The sequence below is a fragment of the Corythoichthys intestinalis genome, chromosome 16, assembly GCF_030265065.1.
Source record: "Corythoichthys intestinalis isolate RoL2023-P3 chromosome 16, ASM3026506v1, whole genome shotgun sequence".
NCBI classification, from domain to species: domain Eukaryota; kingdom Metazoa; phylum Chordata; class Actinopteri; order Syngnathiformes; family Syngnathidae; genus Corythoichthys; species Corythoichthys intestinalis.
Window position 1 is genome coordinate 46,451,939 of NC_080410.1, and position 25,349 is coordinate 46,477,287.

Genomic DNA, 25,349 nt, shown 5'->3' on the forward strand with positions numbered 1-25,349 from the left:
AAAAAGAGAGATATGTGAATGTAAAGTAAAATAAATTGAGGGTCATTTGGGGCCCCTATGGTCCTGAGGCCCAGGACAACATACCCGGTTCACTAGTTCACCTATTATTCAACTACTAAAATAATCGATAGCTGCAGCCCTAGTTCAATGTACTTATTTGTGGATTTAGCATTGAAAAGAGATGCATATAAGACATGTTTTTTTTTTACTTTTTTCCCCAAAGTATAATTAAAAAAAAAACTTTAATGTAAATATATACACTATATTTTAATAAATAGTTTTTAAGTACTACAAATGTGATAATTATAAGTTTTAAACGTGTAACTGTCCCACCGAATTATTTTTGAAAAGGAACAACATAGAAAAATGCTTGTCTTTATTAAATGCTTCATGAGTGAGTCCACTCGAATCCCCTCACGCTGCTCATTTACACACAATGAGTTGCCACAGCAAGTGTTTAACAAGCTAAACAATGATTAACGCATGCAAACATTAGCGCCTGTCAATCATTGTTAACTTTAACAAGTGCACTCCTGACCAAGAAAAGCAGCAGGAGAGTGAGACTACGTGATCGGGACAGCTTTATAAAATACTATATTTATTTATCTATTGAAAAAAAAAAAATCCGCGATGCACTGAGGGTGCAAAGTTTGAAGCGTGAAGTGGCGAGGGATCACTGTGTACAAACTTTTTATTTGTGACACTGTATTAGTCTGGCAAAAGGCAGCTCGCCAGGTTTATAAAAACTGGGCTGGCCCTTGGCACGTCAAATGGACATCTATGGCAGCCAATGAGTTCGTAAACTAGAAAGGTGCTGCCATAATGAATGATTGCTATTGGATATTGCTGAAGAATGTATGTTGGCAGGAAGTAGACACAGATAGAGAAAATGGCGGGCGCTGTTCGATAAGTGTTTGTCATGGTAGCTCAGTCAGCATTATGAGTGTAAAATGACATTTCCTGTAGTCAGTGCATTTTGTGTGAAACTCTATTTTTCTTTCAGGTCTGGATGCTGACCATTGAGGCTCGTCCACACCGGATTTTCTTCCCGCGCTAAGAAAACTTGCCGCCATGCCGATCCTCAAGCAACTGGTGTCGGGCTCGTCACAGAAGACGCGGCGTTCCCGCAGCGACCTGACTCGCGAGATGATCAGCGCACCACTGGGCGACTTCCGCCACACAATGCACGTGGGCCGCAGCGGCGACGCTTTCGGTGACACCTCCTTCCTGAGCACGCGCTCAGGCGAGCCCCCTGCCCAGACCGCCTCCTTCCCTGGCTCCCCTAGGCCGGGTTTGCTTTCGCGCACCTTCCGGAGCAGCAAGCGCTCCCAGTCCACGACCCGCGTAGACCACCCTCCTGCAGTCTCCGAAGGCTCGCCGACTTATGTGAAGAACGCCATGTCGTTGCCGTTCCTCAACGACGACGTCGGGAGCCCGTCGCAGAGTCCGCTGAAGCAATCCGGGGACAGCGTCGCCGCCACGGCTAACGCCGTGCACTTCCTAGAGCTGGAGGAGCGCCGTTTCGGGGAACCCGGCGAGCTCCCCGAAAGATGGAGCCCCCCAGACGGCGGGATGAAGCACGCCGAGTCAGTCATGTCCTTCCACGTGGACCTCGGGCCGTCCATGCTGGGCGACATCCTCGGCGTTATGGAGAAGGAGGATGACGATCTCGGCTACGAGGAAGGAAAAAGCAGCGAAGGCCGCGCCTCCCCACCTCTTAGCGCCCACGAAGACGACGACCGCGCCGAAAAAATGGCAACCTCGACAGTAGAGTACACGGAAGCGCCTCCAAGACCCGAGCCGGAGGGTCCGTACACCCCCCGGTACACTCCGGAGGTCCTCCCCAAACACTTGAGGCAAGCGGACAGCTGCTCTGTATCCAGCTCTGGCTCGGCCGCCCTGGACGAGAAGGCCCACGTGTATGCAGGAGACACGGACAGCGCCACCTTCAGTGCCCCTCCAGAAGAGGAGAGCAACTTCTCGTCTTTCCTAGACGACGATGACGACGATGAGATTCGCGTATGAGAAACTCTGGAATGTTGTTTACATAAAGCATCGCGAGTGGGAATCAGGAATCTGTTTTTCCTGCCCCCTCCCCTCTTCTCACTTTGAATATGGAACATTCCAGAAGAGGGCCACCGAGGACAGCTTGGAAAGGAAAAAACATAGTTTCCCCCAGCGTCTCGCATTCGACACGTCCCGCCACAAGATAACCGCGTGGCTTATTTCTCAGCCTTTGGAATATAGTTGACAAGTGCCAGTGTCGCCGCATCCTGTGGAATTCTTCTCTTTTTCCGCTCGGCAGCTGTGCATTCCAGACTGGAAACAAGACCCGAATAGAGGATGTCAAGTGTAAAGCGAGACGTTTCCACGCAAAAGTGCAAATGTGTTCGTCTCAAAGCCGCAGTCATGTAATTTCTCTGGTAACACATTATTTGACAGTGGCGTCATAAGAGCGTCATAATTATGATATGACACCGTCATGAACATTAATGAATGCTTATGACGGATGTCATGAAGTGTCATTTGGCAATTTGTCAGTTTTGAAAGGATTATGTAAATGGGGTTAGTGACATAATATGCCGGATGACACTTCATGACATCTGCATAAGCATTTATTAATGGTCATGACAGTGTCATGTCATAATTATGACTGTCTTGTGACACCACTGTAAAATGGTGTTGCCAAAAAAAAAAAAAAAACATTCAATTTTGGGGCGTTTTTGGCTGGTGAAAGGGTAACACTTAATTTGACAATGGGTTCATAAGACTGTCATAAGACCGTCATAATTATGACATGACACTGTCATGAGCATTATTGAATGCTTATGACAGATTTCATGAATTGTCATTTGGATTTCAAAGATGTAAATGGAGTTAGTAACATAATTTGCCGGATGACACTTCATGACATCTGTCATAAGAATTCTTTAATATACATGACGGTGTCATGTCATAATTATGACTGTCTTGTGAAACCACTGTAAAATATACAAAAAAAAACTCTGACAGTGGGTTCATGAAACTGTCATAAGACCGTCATAATTATGAAATGACACTGTCATGAGCATTAGTGAATGCTTATGATAGGTGTCATTTGGATTTAAAAGCTGTAAATGGAGTTAGTAAGGCGGATGACACTTTATGACATCTGTCATAAGCATTCATGAATACTTATGACTGTTTCACGTCATAACTATGACCATCTTATGACAGTCATATGATACCACTGTCAAAAAAAGTATTACAAAAAAAAAAACTCATAAAATTTTAGGGCTGTTTTGGGCCGTAGAAGGTTAACACTTTATTTAACAGTGGGTTCATAAGACTGTCATAAGGCCATCATAATTATGATATGACACTGTCATGAGCATTAACGAATGCTTGTGACAGATGTCACAAAGTGTCATCTGGCAAAGTTATCATGACGTGGCAAATTTTGTCACCAACTCCATTATTTCCAGTCCGGATCTTTTCCATCCATTTAAAAGTGACAATTTGCCATATTTGGATATAAAAGTAAATATTTAAGTAAATAATTATGACACGACACTGTCAAGAGCACTAATGAATGCTTATGACAGATGTCATGAAGTTTCATTTGACAATTTGTCATTTTAAAAGACGTAAATGGAGTTTGTGACATAATTTGCCAGATGACACTTAATGACATCTGTCATAAGCATTCATTAATCCTCATGACATTGGCATGTCATAATTATGACAGTGATATGATGCCACTGTCAAATGAAATGTTACCAAAAAAAGTAATTACATTTTGGGGCGGTAAAACTTTATTTAACAGTGGGGTCAGAAGACTGTCATAATTATGACGTGACACTGTCATGAGCATTAATGAATGTTTATGACAGATGTGATTAAATGTCATTTGGCGATTTTTCATTGTAAAAGATGTAAATGGATTAGTGACATAATTTGCCAGATGACACCTAATGACATCTGTCCATAAGCATTCATTTAATAGTCATGAAAGTCTCATGTCATAATTATGATAGCGGTATGATACTGTCAAATGTTACCAAAAAAAAAAAAGAAACCAATAAATTTTGGGGCTTTTTTTGGTGTAGTAAAAGGGTAACACTTTATTTAACAGTGGATTAATAAGACCATCATAGTTGTGACACGACACTGTTATGAGCACTAATGAATGCTTATGACAGATGTCCCGAAGGTTCATCTGGCAAATTATGTTAACTTTGAATGGATTTAAAATACGTAAATGAGTTAGTGACATGATTTGCTGGATGACTGTTCATGACATCCGTCATAAGCATTCATTATTGCTCATGACAGTGTCATGTCATAATTATGACTGTCTTATGACAGTCACGTGATGCCACAGTCAAATAGTGTTACCAAAAAAAACCTATTTTTGGGTGGTAAAAGGTTAACACTTTATATAACAGTGGGGTCATAAGACGGTCATAAATATGATATGACACTGTCATGAGCACTAATGAATGCTTATGACGGCTGTCATGAAGTGTCTACTGGCAAATTGTGCCACTAACTCCATTTACATTTTTTAAAATGACAAATTGCCAAATGACGCTTCATGACATCGGTCATAAGCATTCATTAATGCTCATGACAGTGTCATGTCATAATTATGACTGTCTTATGACAGTCACATGCCACAGTCAAATAGTGTTACCAAAAAAAACTCTTTTTGGGTGGTAAAAGGTTAACACTTTATATAACAGTGGGGTCATAAGACGGTTATAATTATGATATGACACTGTCATGAGCACTAATGAATGCTTTTATGATGGATGTCATGAAGTGTCATCTGGCAAATTGTGCCACTAACTCCATTTACATTTTTTAAAATGACAAATTGCCAAATGACGCTTCATGACATCGGTCATAAGCATTCATTAATGCTCATGACAGTGTCATGTCATAATTATGACTGTCTTATGACAGTCACATGCCACAGTCAAATAGTGTTACCAAAAAAAACTCTTTTTGGGTGGTAAAAGGTTAACACTTTATATAACAGTGGGGTCATAAGACGGTTATAATTATGATATGACACTGTCATGAGCACTAATGAATGCTTTTATGATGGATGTCATGAAGTGTCATCTGGCAAATTATGCCACTAACTCCATTTACATCTTTTAAAATGACAAATTGCCAAATGACACTTCATGACATACGTCATAAGCATTCATTAGTGCTCTTGACAGTGTCGTGTCATAATTATGACTGTCTTGTGACACCATTGTCAAACGAAGTGTTCCCATTTCTCTGATATATCTAACATATATTTCATTGGTTACATTGCTACCGACAGACGTCCAATTCATTTGAAGGGCTGGCGGCCAATGATCGTTCAGTCGTAACAGTTCAAACAAATTTGACGTGAATCGCCGTCACTGTTTTAAACTCTGTTGTTGGTACAATTGGGAGAACAAAGGTGACAGGCCCAATTAAATCCAAGTTGTCAGTTTTCGTTCATCCCTTTGTTTGTTTTATGTAAATGCAGAAGCAGCAAAAGATAAGTTTTGGATTTGCAACTTTGCATCACCACATCGTGGTCGTTGCATCACGCTTGTGAAAAAAATACAGATTTGTGCGGTGGCTGCACTTTGGTGAAAAGTGCCAAAATATATTGTTGTTCTTGTTAGTACACCAAAAAGAATTTTGTTAATGATTGGGAGACTCCCACTTCCATGTAAAAGGATAATCACTAAATTAATATAACACTACTGTGTATGATGAAGGTCCGTGTACATTTTTGTGTGTGTGCCAGGGGGGCTTTTTGTCCTATGCCTTACCTTTACCTTTCTAGCTTTTTCTTCCCCTGTATGAGCTAATATAACCTATATTTTTCAATAAAAGAATTTGTGATCATTCATTGAAGTATGTTTTGTCGTCCCAGAACGTTAGGAGGCGGTTTAGTCCTTTTGTGATGAAGATAAACAAAGCAGTTTCCTGCAGGTGGGACCCTTCAACGTGGAAGGAAGTAATCGAGTTGCGGCCGGACGCGTCTGGTAAGTGTGAGCTCATGAGTGCTGACAGCGACGAGTCATGAATAGGAATTGGCACAGGTTGACCGGAGTCTATTCATGGAAGCGTCTGATTGGATGTCAGAAGATAAATGAGACCGTAGAGATGAGTTAAATTTTTTTTAATAAGTGGAAATTGACACTTTCTACTCATGTGTAATAATTAGGGCTGAAAAACGATTAAAATTTTCGATCGAGTTAATCACAGCTTAAAAATTAATTGTAATTAATCGCAATTCAAACCATGTATAAAATATGCCATATTTTTCTGTAAATTATTGTTGGAATGGAAAGATAGGACAAGATGGATATATACATTCAGCATGCTGTATATAAGTACTGTATTTGTTTATGATAACAATAAATCAACAAGATGGCATTAACATTAACATTCTGTTAAAGCGATTAATGGATAGAAAGACTTGGAGTTCTTAAAAGATAAATGTTAGTACAAGTTATAGAAATTTTAAAACCCCTCTTAATGTTTTAATTTTAATAAAATTTGTAAAATTTTCAATCAAAAAATAAACTAGTAGCTCGCCACTGTTGATGTGAATAATGACACAATGCTCAGTGCTTAAACTTATAAAACCAGTCACACCAAAGCGCCAGCAGAGGGAGACAAAAAACACAAGTAACAAGTCATCACACTGTGCTGTCATTTTAATCTGTTTGAGTGGGGCATGTGCGTTAATTGCGTCAAATATTTTAACGTGATTAATTTTGAAAATTAATTACCGCCCGTTAACGCCATAATTTTGACAGCCCTTGTAATTTATTATATAAAAGTAAATTGAACTCAACATTTTTAGTGAATTGACACATTTTACTCATGCGTAGTAATTTATTCATTACATAAATAAATAAATTGAACTCAACATTTTTAATTAACCGGACTTTAGTTTTTTTTTTTTTTTTTTTTTATGTACAACCCCTAGCAAAAAGCATGGAATCACCAGTTTCGCACGAGCATTCTTTAGTATTAGCACCACCTCTGGCTTTTATGATAGCTTGCGGTCTTGAGGTATGAACTTGATGAGTATTCTTCATCAATTTGGTGCCAACTCACTTTGATTGCAGTTGCAAGATCATCCTTGTAATTGCCACCACAGGTTTTCAATAGGGTTGAGATCTGGGCTATTTGCAGGCCATGGTATTGATTAAATGAGTCTCCAAGGAATGCTTTAACAGTTTGAGCTCTGTGGCATGATGCATTGTCATCTTGGAAAATGACAAACATATTTTCAATTGAAGGGATAAAAAAGCTGTTTAATTTCAATGTAAACTTATGCATTTATTGAAGATTTAACCACAGCCATCTCCCCAGTGCCTTTGCCTGACATACAGCCCTATATCGTCAAGAACTGAGGGAATTTTGATGTTTTCATCAGGCAGTCATTTCTGTAAATCTCACTGGAACAGCACCGAACAAGAGTTCCAGCATCATCACCTTGTCCAATGCAGATTCTTGACTCTTGACAAGGTGATGATGCTGGAACTTTTGTTTGGTGCTGTTCCAGTGAGATTTACAAAAATGTCTGCCTGGAGAAAACCTCAGAATTCCCTCAGTCCTTGATGATATGGGGCTGCATATCAGGCAAAGGCACTGGGTAGAGTCTGGCTGTGGTTAAATCTTCAAAAAATGCAGGTAATAAACAGTAAAACAAGCCTTGAATTGAGTTCATCACTAGTGGATATCAAATTCTTTTAAACTGGGAGTGTGGCAGCGAATGAATACATTCTTCTATGGCAGTCAATGGCAACTGTCATTTTGTGACATTTCAGGTCATGTGCTGTTGATTTTCAGTAACTTCCTGTTGATTTTGGGACATTTCTGGGTCACTTCCTGTTGATTTTGTGGTAAAGAACAGGAAGTGACCCTGGAATCTCCCCAAATGAATAGGCAGTGATTTAAACTCAACAGGAAATGACCTATAAATGCCACAAAAACCGGAAAAATTGGCTGCGAATAGTTTGGTTTCGAATGAGACCCTATTCTAGTGGAAGATTTTTGTAGAAATTATTATTATTATTATTATTAGGGTTGTTCCGATCATGTTTTTTTGCTCCCGATCCGATCCCGATCGTTTTAGTTTGAGTATCTGCCGATCCCGATATTTCCCGATCCGATTGCTTTTTTTTTTTTTTTTTTTTTTTTGCTCCCGATTCAATTCCAATCATTCCCGATAATTTTTCTTGATCATATACATTTTGGCAATGCATTAAGAAAAAAATGAATAAAACTCTGACGAATATATACATTCAACATACAGTGCATAACTACTGTATTTGTTTATTATGACGATAAATCCTCAAGATGGCATTTATATTATTAACATTCTTTCTGTGAGAGGGATCCACGGATAGAAAGACTTTGACTTTGTATATTGTGACTAAATATTGCCATCTAGTGTATTTGTTGAGCTTTCAGTAAATGATACTGAAGGCCATGCCCAAATGCATGATGGGAAGTGGAACCATGACTGTGCGTAGTGCTACCAGTTCATATATCTCCTCTGCGATGGGATATGACATAAGGTGTTAAGAAAAAGATCAATTGCTACCTTGCTTCCCATGATACATCTATTCATAGGGAGAGGGATTGTAAGGCTTTAACCAATTAAAATAAGGCTCCAAAGGTTGCCAAAATTCACTCTACTCAATTTACGCTGCCTTTTAGCTCTCTATATAGGCAAAACGGCGCCATTACAGATGGAGCGCGACAATGCGTGAGTGGGTCGTGCAGCGCATGCATTAATTGTGTTAAATATTTTAACGTGATACATTTTTTAAAAAATTAATTACCGCCGTTATTGGGATAAATTTGATAACCCTACCTTAAGCCTAAACCAAAGACTCTGGATAAGTGTAACCTATTATGTCTGTAACGTTAGATACAATTAGAAAACAATTTAATTAAAAAATATATATATATTAAAAAAAAGGCATAGCCGATATTTTTTTGCCAATTCCGATACTTTGAAAATGACGTGATCGGACCCGATCGATCGGGATGCCGATTGATTACTTTTTTTTTTTTTTTTCTCCCCAAACAGTGACGTCTTTTTAAAACGACATCTTGATTCTTGGAAGGAGCATATCGATAACCTTTTGGGACAGTCTCACGATATATTGCCACACCACTAATACAGGTCTGGCTGACTATGCGGCTTTTTTGAAAGCATCTGAAGTGAGGCAAAGGATAAATTCACACAATTCAACCATTTCAAATTCAATTTCCTCCAAAATGTAAGTTTTGCCCAAAAATTTGGTCATTTAAATTAACTTCTCATTTGATCAGGTTGACAGTGTTAACTTGATAAAAGGACTTTGTACTACTCACAGTTCGTGTTATATCTAGTACTTCAAATCAACAAGTGAAAGTCAGGAATAATCCAGAACATGATTTTGAATAAGTATTGAAAGAATTACTATGAAAGGTGTACACTGGCTCCATCTAGTGTTTTGCAGAAAAATCCCCATTGTTCAGTTGTATTGCACATTTTTAACCCTTTTGTAAGGCAAGTGATATTTTGTTAAACAAATACGTTCATCACAGTATTTTTGATTCATACTTAAAATTTCATAAATTAATGAATTAAGAAAATGTGAAAATTTTAACATTAACTCTGGTTACGGCCTCCAATAAAGCGCAAAAAATCGTAACAGGAATTTCCACGCAAATCGGAATTGACCCTTTCAGTACCCATAAATACCCCCTAAATCTAAAAAAAAACATGTAATTATTTTCAACATCATATTAATAACAAAAACTGGCGACAAAATGTCGGGTAAGTCGGGTACATTGTAACCCGGGGGACTACCTGTACTACTGTATTTACATAAATGAGTTCATATACAGGGATAATTTGCAATTAATCTTTCCAAACTGTTTTTAATATTTAAGTACAATTAAGCAAATGAATAAAGTGTTTTATGTGAACATTCATATGTCGCCATTTCATTTTGTGTTGCTAGTGTTAAATCGGTGTAAATGTGTCATTCTAATTAACTGCCGCAGGTGTTGCACAACAACACTCAGCGAATCTTCCGGTTTTAAGATAAATAAATAATGCACTAGGTCCCATTTAGTCTCCTTACACTGATTTGGGCAAACCTGACGTTTCTTCCCCCGGTCAATGGTTGAAGCCTGCTTTTGCAGTCCCCCGATTTCTTGATGTCACATTCCACCCGCATCCAATTTGTCAATGGGGGCTAAAAATGTCATTATTCTCCGCCCGGTGATAACGGCAGACCGTTTAAATTGATTTCTGGCGGTCAATACACAGCAGCTGTGCGATTAATCGTAGGCTTTGTCGCCGTTATTCTTCTTTATGCATTGCTAGTTTAGTTTTATTGTCTTGTTTGCTCTTCTAATTTAGTGTTGTTGGAGTATTTGGCCTTTTTCTCCCAGCTTCGTCTTACAGGATTCTTGTTTTCTACTGCCATCTAGCGATGACAGGAAGGATGGATTTGAACTGGAAGGGGCTGCCGCTCCAAATAGATTGGACCCAGGGGCGGAATTTAGGGGGTTTCCGGGGTTGCGACCGCACCTGGGCCTCTGGCCTCTAAGGCCTTGATCAAACTGGCAGGCAACATCTGATTTTTAGCTCATCCAGATTGAAACTGGATGGCTATTTTGTAGTCTGAATAGTCCCCAAGCACAAAAATCGGATTTTTGTTAGACGGATTGAAACTAGGGCTGTCAAACGATTAAAATTTTTAATCGAGTTAATTACAGCTTAAAAATTAATTAATCGCAATTCAAACCATCTATAAAATATACCATATTTTTCTGGGAATTATTGTTGGAATGGAAAGATAAGACACAAGATGGATATATACATTCAACATACGTAAGTACTGTATTTGTTTATTATAACAATAAATAGACAAGATGGCATTAACATGATTAACATTCTGTTAAAGCGATCCATGGTTAGACTTTGTAGTTCTTAAAAGATCAATGTTAGTATAAGTTGTAGAAATGTTGGTAACACTTTATAATAACTATCCGTTTTACTAGTTAATAGATCATTAGTAAACTGTTGATAAATGATTTATTGTTGATTTGTGAAGTATTTGTTAACAGTTTGTTACGCATTTACAGGGGGTTCTTAACCTGAAACACTTAGTGTAGAAACGTTTCAACTTTTTGTGTGTAACGTTTGGCATTTCTATCTTTTCAAGTTAAGAAATGCCGTTCACTTCAAAATAAAAGGCATTTTGATAAGGCATTTTGCAGGCAGGGCTCATGTTTCACATTTATGAAAATCTGCCATAGAACCAACAAATATTTGTACTTTGTAATTTAACCAATAAAACTTATGACCTTCAACATAAAGTGTATATAGTTTTATTAGGATCCATCAACTAGCATGGGCATTTAGAATGGGGTCAACCATATTGGAACACCCTGTAAAGCCTTAACAAACTGTTAACAAATACTTCACAAATCAACAATAAATCATTTATCAACAGTTTACTAATGATCTATTAACTAGTAAAACGGATAGTTATTATAAAGTGTTAGCGAAATTTTATATTAAAGGAAAAGCGGCATGGAAAATGAATGAATGAATGAATGAACCCCTCTTAATGTTTTCGTTTTAATAAAATTTGTAAAATTTTCAATCAAAAAATAAACGAGTAGCCCGCCATTGTTGATGTCAATAAGTACACAATGCTCATGGGTGCTTAAACCCATAAAATCAGTCGCACCCAAGCGCCAGCAGAGGGCGACAAAACTCCCCAAAACACAAGTAACAAGTTGGCATTGCACTGTGCTGTCATTTTAATCTGTTTGAGGGGGGCTTGTGTGTTAATTGCGCCAAATATTTTAACATGATTAATTTAAAAAATTAATTATCGCCCGTTAACGCGATAATTTCGACAGCCCTAATTGAAACCACAAAATGCTTCTCAGTCTGAACAGCTCAGATGGGATTTGATTGTCTGTGACGTGACTCTATGCTGCATGATGCCTCCGTTGCCATGGCAACCTGTTAGGCGTGTCAATAATGTAGCCCAGTCTACAGAGCCCCGGATCTTATTTGGACACTTGTGAACAGTCAGCCCTAAAAAACATATTTGAGGAGGAATCCGATTGGAATCAGATGTGCCTACAGTCTGAAAGCAGCATAAGTGACTGTTCAGACTACAAAAGAGCCATTCAGTTTCATTCTGGATGGGCTAAAGATCTGATTTTGCAAGCCATTTGGAACCAGGTCTGTGCTATTTGATGCCTTTGCTGCTGTCATTTTAATCTGTTTGAGCGGGGGCATGCGTCAAATATTTTAACGTGATTAATTTGAAAAATTAACGCCTGTAAACGCGATAATTTTGACAGCCCTAATTTGAACATGTGCTAACAAATAGTGTGAACAATCAGCCCTGTAAATAAGATTTGTGAAGGAATCCAATTGGAATTACATATGCCTGTTGTCTGAACAGGCCCAGATCTGATTTGAACACGTAATTAAATAAGTAGTGTGAACAATCAGCCCTGAAAACCAGATTTGAGGAGGAATCCAACTGGAATCACATATGCCTGCAGATCTGATTTGAACACTTGCTTAAAAAAGTGTTGACAGTCAGCCCTGAAAATCAGATATTAGGATGAATCTAGTTGGAATCCCATATGCCTGCAGTTTGAACAAGTCCAGATCTGATTTGAACATCTGCTAAAAAAATAGTGTGAACAATCATACCTGTAAATCAGATTTGAGGAGGAACCGAATTGGTATTACATATGCCTGCAGTCTGAACAGGCCCAGATCTGATTTGGACACGCAATTAAAAAAAAAAAAAAAAAAAAATTGTGTGAACAATCGGCCCTGAAAACCAGATTTGAGGAGGAATCCAACTGGAATCACATATACCTGCAGGTTAAACGGGCCCAGATCTGATTTGAACACTTGCTTAAAAAAAATGTGCACACTCAGCCCTGAAAACCAGATTTGAGGAGGAATCGAATTGGAATCACATATGCCTGCAGGTTGAATGGGCCCAGATCTGAGTTGAACACTTGCTTTAAAAAAGTGTGGACACTCAGCCCTTAAAACCAGATTTGAGGTGGAATCCAATTGGAATCACATATGCCTTTAGTCTGAACAGGCCCAGATCGGATTTGGACACATAATTAAAAAATATTGTGTGATCAATCAGCCCTGAAAACCAGATTTTAGGAGGAATCCAATTGGAATCACATATGCCTGCAGTCTGAACGGGGCCAGATCTGATTTGAACATGTGCTAAAACATAGTGTGAACAATTAGCGCTGAAAATTTGATTTGCGGAGGAATCTAATTGGAATCATATATGCCTGCTGTATGAACGGGCCCAGATCTGATTTGAACATGTGCTAAAACATAGTGTGAACAATTAGCGCTGAAAACCAGATTTGTGGAGGAATCCAATTGGAATAGCATATACCTGTATTCTGAACAGGCCCAGATCTGATTTGAACACTTGCTAAAAAAAATTGTGTGAACAGTCAGCCCTGAAAACCAGATTTAAGGTGGGATCCAACTGGAATCAGATATGCCTGGAGTCTAAACGCAGCCTATGGGGTCAGGTTTGTGGGGGTAAAGTGGGCGTGGTTAGCCGAGGGGAGGGTCAGACAGAAAGGGAAGGTGATGATCGGAGCTGTAATATAGTGTTTTAAGTTAAAATATTTCTGACCTCCCACCTCTTGGCTGGTTTTCGGGAGAGGTCCGTAAAAATATTTCCACTTGCACCACACACACCGGACGATCATCTTGAGGCAGTAGTGGCGGACTTGGCAATTTTGGGGCCTAAGGCGAACATATCCAGGGGCCCTCTTCATGGGTCAAGGGTTAAAAAGGTGAGAAGGGTGTGAAGGAAATATGTTCCGGTACACTAGGGCTGTACTAAGCAACAAATTTTCTCCTGATTAGTCAGCTGACTAGTTTTACGATTAGTCGACTAATAATTTTCTTTTTTCTTTTTTTTTTACTAATTTAGCAATGAAATTTTCGTTGACGCGTATTAATTCACAAAATCATTTTGGAACACTTAAATTGTTTATTAAAGTACAATTAATCATGTAAATAATAATCCCAAATAAACAATGAGGTTAAATGCTGATAGCATTTACTAGTGCAAAAGATTGGAAAGTAAACAGATTCAGGACACTGACTTTGCCTTTCCAACATTATTCAAAACAATTCTTAAAAAAGAAAAATTCTAGCATTATTATTATAGTATACTACTTGGGGTTGTTCCGATCATGTTTTTTTGCTCCCGATCCGATCCCGATCGTTTTAGTTTGAGTATCTGCCGATCCCGATATTTACCGATCCGATTGCTTTTTTTTTTGTGCTCCCGATTCAATTCCAATCATTCCCGATCATATACATTTTGGCAATGCATTAAGAAAAAATGAATAAAACTCGGACGAATATATACATTCAACATACAGTACATAAGTACTGTATTTGTTTATTATGACAATAAATCCTCAAGATGGCATTTATATTATTAACATTCTTTCTGTGAGAGGGATCCACGGATAGAAAGACTTGTAATTCTTAAAGGATAAATGTGACTTTGTATATTGTGACTAAATATTGCCATCTAGTGTATTTGTTGAGCTTTCAGTAAATGGCTTTTTGTTCTGCCCAAATGCATGATTGGAAGTGCAACCATGACTGTTCGTATTGGCACCAATTGATATATCTTCTCTGCATTGGGAAATAACATAGGGTGTAAAGAAAAAGATCAACTACTACCTTTCTTCCCCACATTGCTTTCCCACGATATGTTTAATCATAGAGAGAGGGATTTAAAGGCTTCAGCCAATTAAAAAAAGGCTCCAATGTCTGCCATAATTCACTCTACTCATTTTACGCTGCATTGTAGTTCTATATATGGGTAAATCAGCGCCATTATAGATTGAGCGCGATAATGCGTGAGTGGGTCGTGCAGCGCATGTGTTAATTGCGTTACATATTTTGACGTGATCAATTTAAAAAAAATTAATTACTGCCGTTAGCGCGCTAAACTTGATAGCCCTACTTTATGCCAAAACTAAAGACTCTGGATGAGTGTAAGACATTTTGTCTGTAACATTAAATACAATTAGAAAACGATTTAATTAAAAAATATATATATGTATATATATATATATATATATGTGTGTATATATAATTTAAAAAAGGCATGTCCGATATTTTTTTGCCGATTCCGATGCTTTGAAAATGACGTGATCGGACCCGATCGATCGGCTCGATCGATCGGGTCCGACATCTTTAATACTACTATATGTAATAGTAGTATAATAATTATAATAATTAGTCGTTGCCAATCATATTTGTCATAAAAAGTGTCATTTGAAAGCTATTCTTAGTGTAGAATCTGTATTCCGTAGTATTTACTCAACATATTATAATATTAATTCTGAAGTATGTGGGATTAACTCCAGAAATCGTTATTTATATGACGAACATGACGTGCTTTTATTTTGAAATGTTCACCAGAGGTACGTTCACTAAACCGCTAACCGAAAGCTTTACACTCCGTAAAAAACATTCTGCATCATTGCTTTTAGTGTCACTAATATATTTAATTATTTTTTTCGTTAGCAAATGCTGTTAACCAGCTTTTGAGTGTTATTGTATGACTGATTGGAACTGTACTGCATTGTTTCGCCACAGGGTGTGCTGTCGTGTATTTTATGTTCGGTGTGAAGAAGAAGAAAGTTAAAAGAGGCATTAGCGGCCTGTTCTCAACTTCTCCCTCACTGCACTTTGGCTCTCATTGAGAGCACGTTCGCTCATGTGTTCGAAATAAACAACAGCCGATGTGCAAATTAGCAAGTGAGCTGTAAAAATAGCGAGCTTAGTGGCGTGAAAAATGCGGGAGAGCGAAGTGAAGGTAACGAACAGCTAAGCTAAGCTAAACGGCACTAAATGAAGCTAAGCAACTGATACTCAGTCTGTCGTCGTGGAACAGTCCATTGTAGTGCGTGTGTGGGGGGGAGAGATAATATAAATGCAGCATTCAAATGGCTTTTTGTTATTCGTCTGTTTGGTATGCTGACATAATTATACATGACGAATAGTTGGGGGTGTTGCTGGCTCCGGTGGCCCAAGCCCTTGCTCGTTGGGGCAAGGGCAGCTGGTTGGGGACCCCCTACTGGTTGGGGGCCTAAGGCGATCGCCTACTTCGCCTGAATAGTAGATCCACCTATGTCTTGAGGGTCCCGCGAATAATTGTCCACTAGCAACCCCCACCCGCCGTTAGACGATCTACTTGGGGGGTCCGGTTTAGGCCCGGGTCCTGTTCACGTTTGTTCCGCCACTGATTGGACGTCTATCACCGTGACTGCCAAAGAATGAGTTAAAAAGGGTCTGCGGATTTGTAGTACCGTAAGTTTTCATTCAGAGCCGCACTGTGTCACATGCAGTATTTGATAATAAGAATTGCATCATTTACTGTCAAATGTAACTGGGGAATGACGCCACAAGGTTGAAATGAGGCAAGGCTTTGCTCCAAAAGAATGTTCACATTGCTGTGTGTAGTTCATCCGAGCCCCCAATGGGAGGCGCTCTCTGCCTTTGGGTGTATATTACATCAGGAGCCCCGAGGGTGGACAACGCCAAACCCCCTTTTTTCCTCATAAATTCCTTCAGCAGACTCGCGAGCCCTTCCAGGGGCCGACGGCATGCCGCAATCTGGAAAGAATTAAACAACCTGCCCGCTGTGGTGTGGAAGGTGGGAAGAGAGGGGGTGGAATAGGAACGAGACGGGAAGTTGAAGAAAAAAAAAAAAAGTGGGGAGGGGGAGAAAAGAAACAGAATACAAGATTGTTCGTATGACGCCCTTTTTTTGCCTGCCTCTCTCGCTTTTATTATTTTTTCAATTTTACCCCTCCCTCCTACGTGTGCGCACACACAAAACCAGACCACTCCCCAGGCAACGCCAGCATTTTATGTCTTTTAAGTTTGCAGCAGCATTTTTTGCAAGGCCTTTATTTTAATGGGTCATAAACAAACTGCCTATGCCAGTGTGTGTGTGTGTTTTTTCTTTTTTTTAGATTTAGATTATATCGCTCTTTGAGTTGAGAAATATGCATACGCCAGGATATTTTCAGATGTTTTTCTGGTACGGCGTCCAAGAATTAAGTCCCAAAAATACAATTAGATCTGGGGGATGTCAAAGTCATCCTTGTCGCGGGTCTTTAGTAGGGGTGTGACAATATATCGGAAAGTTGATACACTGCTGGCCAAAAGTATTGGCACCCCTGCATTTCTGTCAGATAATGCTCAATTTCTCCCAGAAACTGATTGCAATTACAAATGCTTTGGTAGTAATGTCTTCATTTATTTTGCTTGCAATGAAAAAACGTAAAAGAGAATGGTCATTTTACACAAAACTCCAAAAATGGGCCGGACAAAAGTATTAGCACCCTCAGCCTAATACTTGGTTGCACAGCCTTTAGACAAAATAACTGCGAACGACCGTTTCTGGTATCCATCGATGAGTTTCTTAAATGCTCTGCTGGAATTTTAGACCATTCTTCTTTGGCAAACTGCTCAAAGTCTCTGAGATTTGAAGGGTGCCTTCTAAGCCTGTCGCAATATGCAATAATTCCATTTATCGCACGATAAATAAAAATGAAGGCGGTAATTTTTCCGCTGCAATTTATCGTGTGCGGGCGTGCGGCAGACGTGCTGTTAAAAGTTTTGATTCCTTGTTACCAACTGCGCAAAATGCATCTTCGTTCCAGGTCCGGCAAAAAATGGCGTCGGAGCCAATCGTTCCCATTATATCCTATTGTTCAACGTATACCGGCCGCATCAGTGCTCTGGATTGACTGCGGACCTTCTCCGGCGTGCCGGTGTTGTTGATCTGTGGGCGCTCCCGTCAGGGGTGACATTTCACGCGGGGCGGCTATTTTTCGGCACACACAGGATATTTACAACGAAGTCCGCGAAAACATTGTTACCGACTTGGCTGCTACGAGCAACCATGCTTTGACAACGGACATGATGAACATTGAGTGGCAAATTAAGAGCGCTGTGCTTCAAACTCGTCCTGTTTATGAAAGTCGATTGTCATATGCTGGTGTTGTGCAGTAATGAGCAGACATGACTTCTGTGGCGTTTGCTAACTTTTTTAATGCGCGCACACACTAGATACATTGAAATAGCAAACTAGATGTGCTACGTCCCATGCCATTGGCTACTTGAGCCCAGAGTGATTATGGGACACGTAGTTCATATACTACATCGATGAATTATAAACTGCCATGACTGAATGGAAGTTAAGAAGGCCAAATCAATCCATACCAGTGACTAAAGATAATGATGCAAACATTGTTAATTCAGTACGTGACACAGATGGATTCGGAAATAGGATGTCTTGCTCATAATAATAATAATAATAATACATTTTGTTCTTCAGATCAGTAAAAAGTAAGCACATAAATATTATGCACTGAAATGCGTGCTTATATGATGGCAATTTAATTTTTGCTCATTAGCCAAAAAAAAAAAAAAAAAACGAAAAAAAAAATACAATTGCTATTTTCTTCTTTTCTATCGTGTCCCCCTTATCGAAAATCGTACCGAACCGTGACTTAACTGTATCGTTGCATTCGTATGGAACACCATAGCAGAAGCTATTAGGGGGAAAGTTTTCATTTGCCTGAATGCTTAAGTTATTAAGTGCAATTGTATTTATTTTTCTTGAAAAACACAATTTATACTGTGTTTCTGTGCGGTATTAATATTGTTGTCTTTTACTTAAGAGGCATGGTCTATTGTTTTTAGTTGTGATTTCTTAAAAAGTATTTTTGAATTTAAGAGTAAATATTTATCGCGTTTAAATGGGTGTACTTGATTTGTTAATATAACTGTATTCTCACTATATTATTGTAAATTGGTTTAAAAAAAAAAAAAATTGGGGAGGGGCGCAATAATATCGCATATCGCAATAATTTATGAGATAAATTATCGCACACTAAAATTTGTTATCGCGACAGGCCTAGTGCCTTCTCCAAACTGCCATTTTCAGATCCCTCCACAGGTGTTCTATGGCAGGGGTCCCCATCCGCCGGGCCGTGGACCGGTACCGGTCCGTGGCGCATTTGCTACCGGCCGCACAGAGATAATATTTTATTAACGACCGCATTCTGGCCGAATTAACTTTGGCCTGTGCCCCTGCTTAACACATCAATATCCCTGTCTACACTAGATACAGTGCCCTCCATAATTATTGGCACCCCTGGTTAAGATGTGTTTTTTAGCTTCTAATATTTTTTTTTTCATTCAAATAATATGGGACATTAATGGAAAAAAAGAGAAAAATCCCACCTTCAATAAAAGTGCATTTATTCAGTGGGGAAAAAATCCCACATAAAGAAATAATTATTTGACATCAAATAATGTGTGTCACAATTATTAGCACCCCTGGTGTTAATACTTTTTACAACCCCCCTTTTGCCAACAAAACAAGGTCTGGAGACTGAGATGGCCATGGGAGGAGCTTGATTTTGTGTCCGTTGAACCATTTCTGTGTAGATTTGGCCATCTGTTTAGGGTCATTGTCTTGCTGAAAGACCCAGTGACGACCCATCTTCAGCTTTGGGGCAGAGGGCAACAGATTTTGATTTAAAATGTCCTGGTATTTCAAAGCATTCATGATGCCATGCACCCTAACAAGGTTCCCAGGGCCTTTGGAAGCGAAACAGCCCCACAGCATCACTGACCCACCCCCATACTTCACAGTGGGTATGAGGTGCTTTTCAGCATGCGCATCTTTCGTGGCACGCCAGACCCACTTAGAGTGTTTAGTTCCAAAAAGCTCAGTCTTAGTCTCATCTGACCAAAGCATACGGTCCCAGTTGAAGCCTGGCACAAGCGCATCTTTCGTGGCACACCAAATGTGTGAGTCAAGTGGGTGCCCAATCGCTGATGAGTGGTTTAAAGCTGCTCTGCCCACTATAAAACACACCTGATAAGAACTGTCTTGATGAGAAGCATTGTCTGATGTGTATCATGGCTCGGTCAAAAGAGCTGGCTGAAGACCTGCGATCAAAGGTTGTTGATTAGTATATAGCAGGGAAAGAATACAAAACCATCTCTAAAAGTCTGGATGTTCATCAATCGACAGTCAGAGAAGTTGTCTACAAATGGAGAGAGTTTGGCACTGTTGCTTCTCTCCCAAGGAGTGGCTGTCCACCAAAGATGATGCTAGGAATTCAGCGCAGAATACTCAGAGAGGTAAAAAAGAACCTTAGAGTGCCTGCTAAAGACTTACAGAATTCACTGGCACAGTCCAATACTTACTGTATGTGCACACATCAACTACATGTAAAACTATGGCAAAGAATGGTGTTCATGGGAAGACTCCAAGGAGGAAGCCACTGCTATCTTAAAAAAAACATTGTTGCTCATTTAATGTTCGCGAAAAGGCACTTGGAAACATGTGGACTGATGAAACCAAAGTTGAATTGTTTGGGAGTAACACACAATGTCATGTGTGGAGGAAAAATGGAACAGCTCACCAACATCAACACCTTATTCCCACCATGAAGCACGGTGGGCGGAGCATTATTATTTGGGGCTGTTTTGCTGCCTCAGGGCCTGGACAACTTGCAATCATCATTAATGGAAGAATTAATTCAAACGTTATGCAGGAAAACTTCAGGCCGTCTATCAGACAGTTGAAGCTAAGAAGAGGATAGATGCTGCAACAAAACAATAGAGGTGTGCGAAATTTCCGATTCTTAGATTGTTCGCGATTTGGCTGGGAAAGATTCGAGAACGATTCAAAAACATCCAAATTCCGATTATTGAATTATACCAGGTAAAGCGGAAGTAAAACACAGTAAGCGCGGTCTTTGGGACGCAATGAGGAACGGACCGAGAGTAAATATCATGTTCAACTCATGCCGCTAGATAAAAAAACAATCAAACAACAACAACTACAAACAACGCCTAGTTGCTAGTTGCTACAAACGTACGGCTACAGTAGAGATCATATATATGTAGAACTAGATGCAAAATGATAGACGACGGCGGTGTTAGAACATGTATTATTGAACAGAGATGCGAAATGACAGACTTGCCGGCGTTAGTAAACAGCCGCCATCTTAAAGCAGTAGACTTCTCTAGAAGGCTCTTTTGTAGCGAATCTAATTAACTTTTTATCTAAAATACTCCTAAATCGGCAAAATCTTGTCTTGAATCTATCTTTAAATGATAAAACAGTTTTAAAACTTTGTCATGTCAAAAGTAGACAGAAGGGAAATTGTGGAATAACGGGAGCAATTTTAACAACTGTAACGGTCAATTCACAACATATAAATTAATTGAATGTATTTTAAAGCTGCTGATACAGAACTGTTATTTTTGTATATTTGTTTACTGTTATATGTTGATACTGAAATAGTAGTTTGGTTTAGCCTGAGAGGATTTTTGAACAATTTTGGAACTAATGTACAAAACATTTAAAAATAAATAAATAAATTTTTTAAAAAGGGGGTGCGTCAATAATCGTTTTATAATCGAATCGGAGCCTCTGAATCGTAATCGAATCGTTAGGTGCCGGAAGATTCCCAGCTCTATAAGACAATGATCCAAAACACAGAAGTAAATCAACTTCAGAATGATTTTAGAAGAACAAAATACACATTCTGGAGTGGCCAAGTCAACGTCCAGACCTGAACCCTGTTGAGATGCTGTTGCATGACCTAAAGACAGTGATTCATGCCAGGCATCCCAGGAATGTGACTGAACTACAGCAGTTTTGTAGAGAACAGTGGGCCCATATTACTACTGATCGATGTGCCAGACTAATCTGCAGCTACAGGACGCATCTGGTTGAATTAATTGCTGCCAATGGGAGGGAGTGCACAACATATTAAATGTGATAGTTCACTTACTTACCCCCCCCCCCCCGTCATTCTTTGCATACTTTCTTTATTAGAATATGAAAACCTATAAACGTTTGGGTGGTTTTAGTTAAAGCAGTTTTTTCCTCTGTGTGATTTTGACAAAGATCAGATCACATTTGATGGTAATTTTATTCAGAAATATGAGAAATTCCAAAAGGTTCAGATACTTTTTCATACCACAGTAGATTCATATTCGTGAGAAATATGTTCACTCTGTTTACCGTCCTAAGCAAAAAGTGTACATAAAGATTAAGCTGTTGTATTGTCCCTACCAATGTTGAGATCAACCCTACCTTGGATTTAACCAATTGAAAGTGATACTTTTAGGGTAGTACAAATCACCCCACACACACATTCATCGCGTTGTGCATATTTGACTGTGTGTGTGACGTGTACTTGCGAACGAGCGCCTTTTGTTTACAGAACACGATCTCGAAAGCGCCAAGTGTGTGTTTGCGGTTTCCGCGCGAGGGTGATGCGGCCCGAGGCCACCCAAAACTTACTTTGTGTGCACGCGTGACCTCATACATCAACTCTGCGAGCACCACGGTCTCATCTAGAATGCTACAAACCGGGCCCAGATGTGTTTTACAGCCAGAAATTAATCTAGCGGTGTATCCAAGATGCTCATGTTTTATTCAAAAATCAGCCGACCCCCCTCCTCCGATGGCGCTCCGCTCGGATCCACTTAGATAGATTTGACTGTATTTCAAATGCGATGACACACTAAGCCGTTCGTTAAAGACGCCGCAGCGGCACAAGCGCCTTCGCCATCGTTCGTCTTTGTCAGAATTCCGCAAGGCCGCCAATTGAAGTCGCCAAACAAACTTTCGGAAACACTTTCCATAGCACGTTTTCTTATACCTTTACTATACAGTGGGGCAAATAGTATTTAGTCAACTACTAATTGTGCAAGTTCTCCCACTTGAAAATATTAGAGAGGCCTGAAATTGTCAACATGGGTAAACCTCAACCATGAGAGACAGAACGTGGAAAAAAAATAACAATCACATGGTTAGATTTTTAAAGAATTTATTTGCAAATCATGGTGGAAAATAAGTATTTGGTCAATACCAAAAGTTCATCTCAATTAGGGCTGCAGCTATCGAATATTTTAGTAATCGAGTAATCGACTGAAAATTCTATCGATTAATCGAGTAATCGGATAAAACATATATTTTTAGGTGAAGAGCAATTATAAATATACATGAGAAAATAAGACATTTCATCTAATCTTGAACCATTTTCAGTCAATCAATGTCTTTATTTTCGATGTATATTGTTGAAAACAGCCAACAATTGCATCTCAGATGTAACTATAATTTAAAAAAAGACTAATTCACTGCTTTCACTCCAAAAACTTTTAGATCTTATTAAAATATATATATACATATATCTTACCTAAAAATGACGTTACGCTTGATAACACAAATCACTTAAAAGTTAGGATTTTTTCCCCCACGTGTTTCAATTGAATTTCTCTTTGTGTCAAGCCATTTTTAAGTTCTAGTTAAGTTTTAGGTTAGTCTAAACTGTAAGTCCTGATAGGATTTTGAGTTTTTGCAGTGTTCAAAATAAATGTATGATACAGGCTGTATTGGAGCACATTAGGGACCAGTGCTACTTGGTGTTTTATCCAGCAATGACTACTGAGCTAAAATTGATAGTTAGCATGATTAAGTTTTTATTTTACACCCTCATCACTCCACAATGCTATGTTATGTTAAAGCCTGTATGTAAGACACGTTAGCCACGCATCGACAGTGGTCATAATTAATTGAAACCTAGCCCTCCGCAGGGCTAACGTTACGTGAGCTAGTAGCGACAGTAACGTTAATGTTATTTATTAGGGCTTAGCGCTGTACTGCTTTAAGATGGCGGCTGTTTACAAACGCTGCCCAGACGCGGCCGAGTCTGTTATTTCGCATCTAGTTCAACATACATGTGATCTCAATGAAACGCATCAGACGCTACCTGTTACCAATGTAGCATTGTGCGGGCTAGTATTTAGCAACGTCGGCGTCGTTTGTGGCGGCTGTCGGCTGCAGTAAGTTTTTTTTTTTTTCCCTTCTTCCTCGTCGCACGTGACAGCGCGTTGTCCTGCATTAAAAGTAGTCCTAGCAAAACGTGATGCTTAGAGCTATCAAAATAAATGATTACTCGAGGTGAATAAAATTACTCGGATCAGTTTTTAAACTCGAGTTACTCGAGTTGCTCGAGTACTCGTTTCAGCTCTAATCTCAATACTTTGTTATGTACCCTTTGTTGGCAATAACGGAGGCCAAACGTTTTCTGTAACTCTTCACAAGCTTTTCACACACTGTTGCTGGTATTTTGGCCCATTCCTCCATGCAGATCTCCTCTAGAGCAGTGATGTTTTGGGGCTTTCGTTGGGCAACACGGACTTTCAACTCCCTCCGCAGTTTTTCTATGGGGTTGAGACCTGGAGACTGGCTAGGCCACTCCAGGACCTTGAAATGCTTCTCACGAAGCCACTCCTTTGTTGCCCTGGCTGTGTGTTTGGGATCATTGTCATGCTGAAAGACCCAGCCACGTCTCATCTTCAATGCCCTTGCTGACGGAAGGAGATTTTCACTCAAAATCTCTCGATACATGGCCCCATTCATTCTGTCTTTTACACAGATCAGTCGTCCTGGTCCCTTTGCAGAAAAACAGCCCCAAAGCATGACGTTTCCACCCCCATGCTTCACAGTGGGTATGGTGTTCTTCGGATGCAATTCAGTGTTCTTTCTCCTCCAAACACGAGAACCTTTGTTTCTACCAAAAAGTTTTATTGTGGTTTCATCTGACCATAACACATTCTCCTAGTCCTCTTGTGGATCATCCAAATGCTCTCTAGCGAACCGCAGACGGGCCTGGACGTGTACTGGCTTCAGCAGGGGGACACGTCTGGCAGTGCAGGATTTGTAGGTCATTCACTAGGTCCTCCCGTGTGTTTCTGGGATTTTTGCTCACCGTTCTTGTTATCATTTTGACGCCACGGGGTGAGATCTTGCATGGACCCCCAGATCGAGGGAGATTATCAGTGGTCTTGTATGTCTTCCATTTTCTAATAATTGCTCCCACAGTTGATTTCTTTACACCAAGCGTTTTACCTATTGCAGATTCAGTCTTCCCAGCCTGGTGCAGGTCTACAATTTTGTCGCTGGTGTCCTCCGACAGCTCTTTAGTCTTGGCCATAGTGAAGTTAGGAGTGTGACTGACTGAGGTTGTGGACAGGTGTCTTTTATACCTATGAGTTAAAACAGGTGCCCTTAATACAGGTAAAGAGTGGAGCCTCGTTAAAAGTCGTTAGAAGTTGGACCTCTTTGACAGCCAGAAATCTTGCTTGTTTGTAGGTGACCAAATACTTATTTTCCACTCTAATT

At 39.6% G+C, this 25,349-nt stretch overlaps 1 protein-coding gene across 3 annotated transcripts in view; it reads left to right on the plus strand.

Annotated features, from left to right (window-relative positions):
* LOC130904683 (cdc42 effector protein 4-like) overlaps positions 1 to 5,870 on the plus strand; it is a 36,932-nt gene extending 31,062 nt beyond the window's left edge. For all 3 annotated transcript variants that reach the window (XM_057817616.1, XM_057817618.1, XM_057817617.1), the window contains one exon: positions 1,004 to 5,870. In XM_057817616.1, coding sequence (XP_057673599.1) covers positions 1,072 to 2,025 — 954 coding nt within the window. In that variant the 5' untranslated portion in view covers positions 1,004 to 1,071 and the 3' untranslated portion in view covers positions 2,026 to 5,870. The remainder of the gene's footprint in view (positions 1 to 1,003) is intronic.
* Positions 5,871 to 25,349: the final 19,479 nt, after the last annotated feature.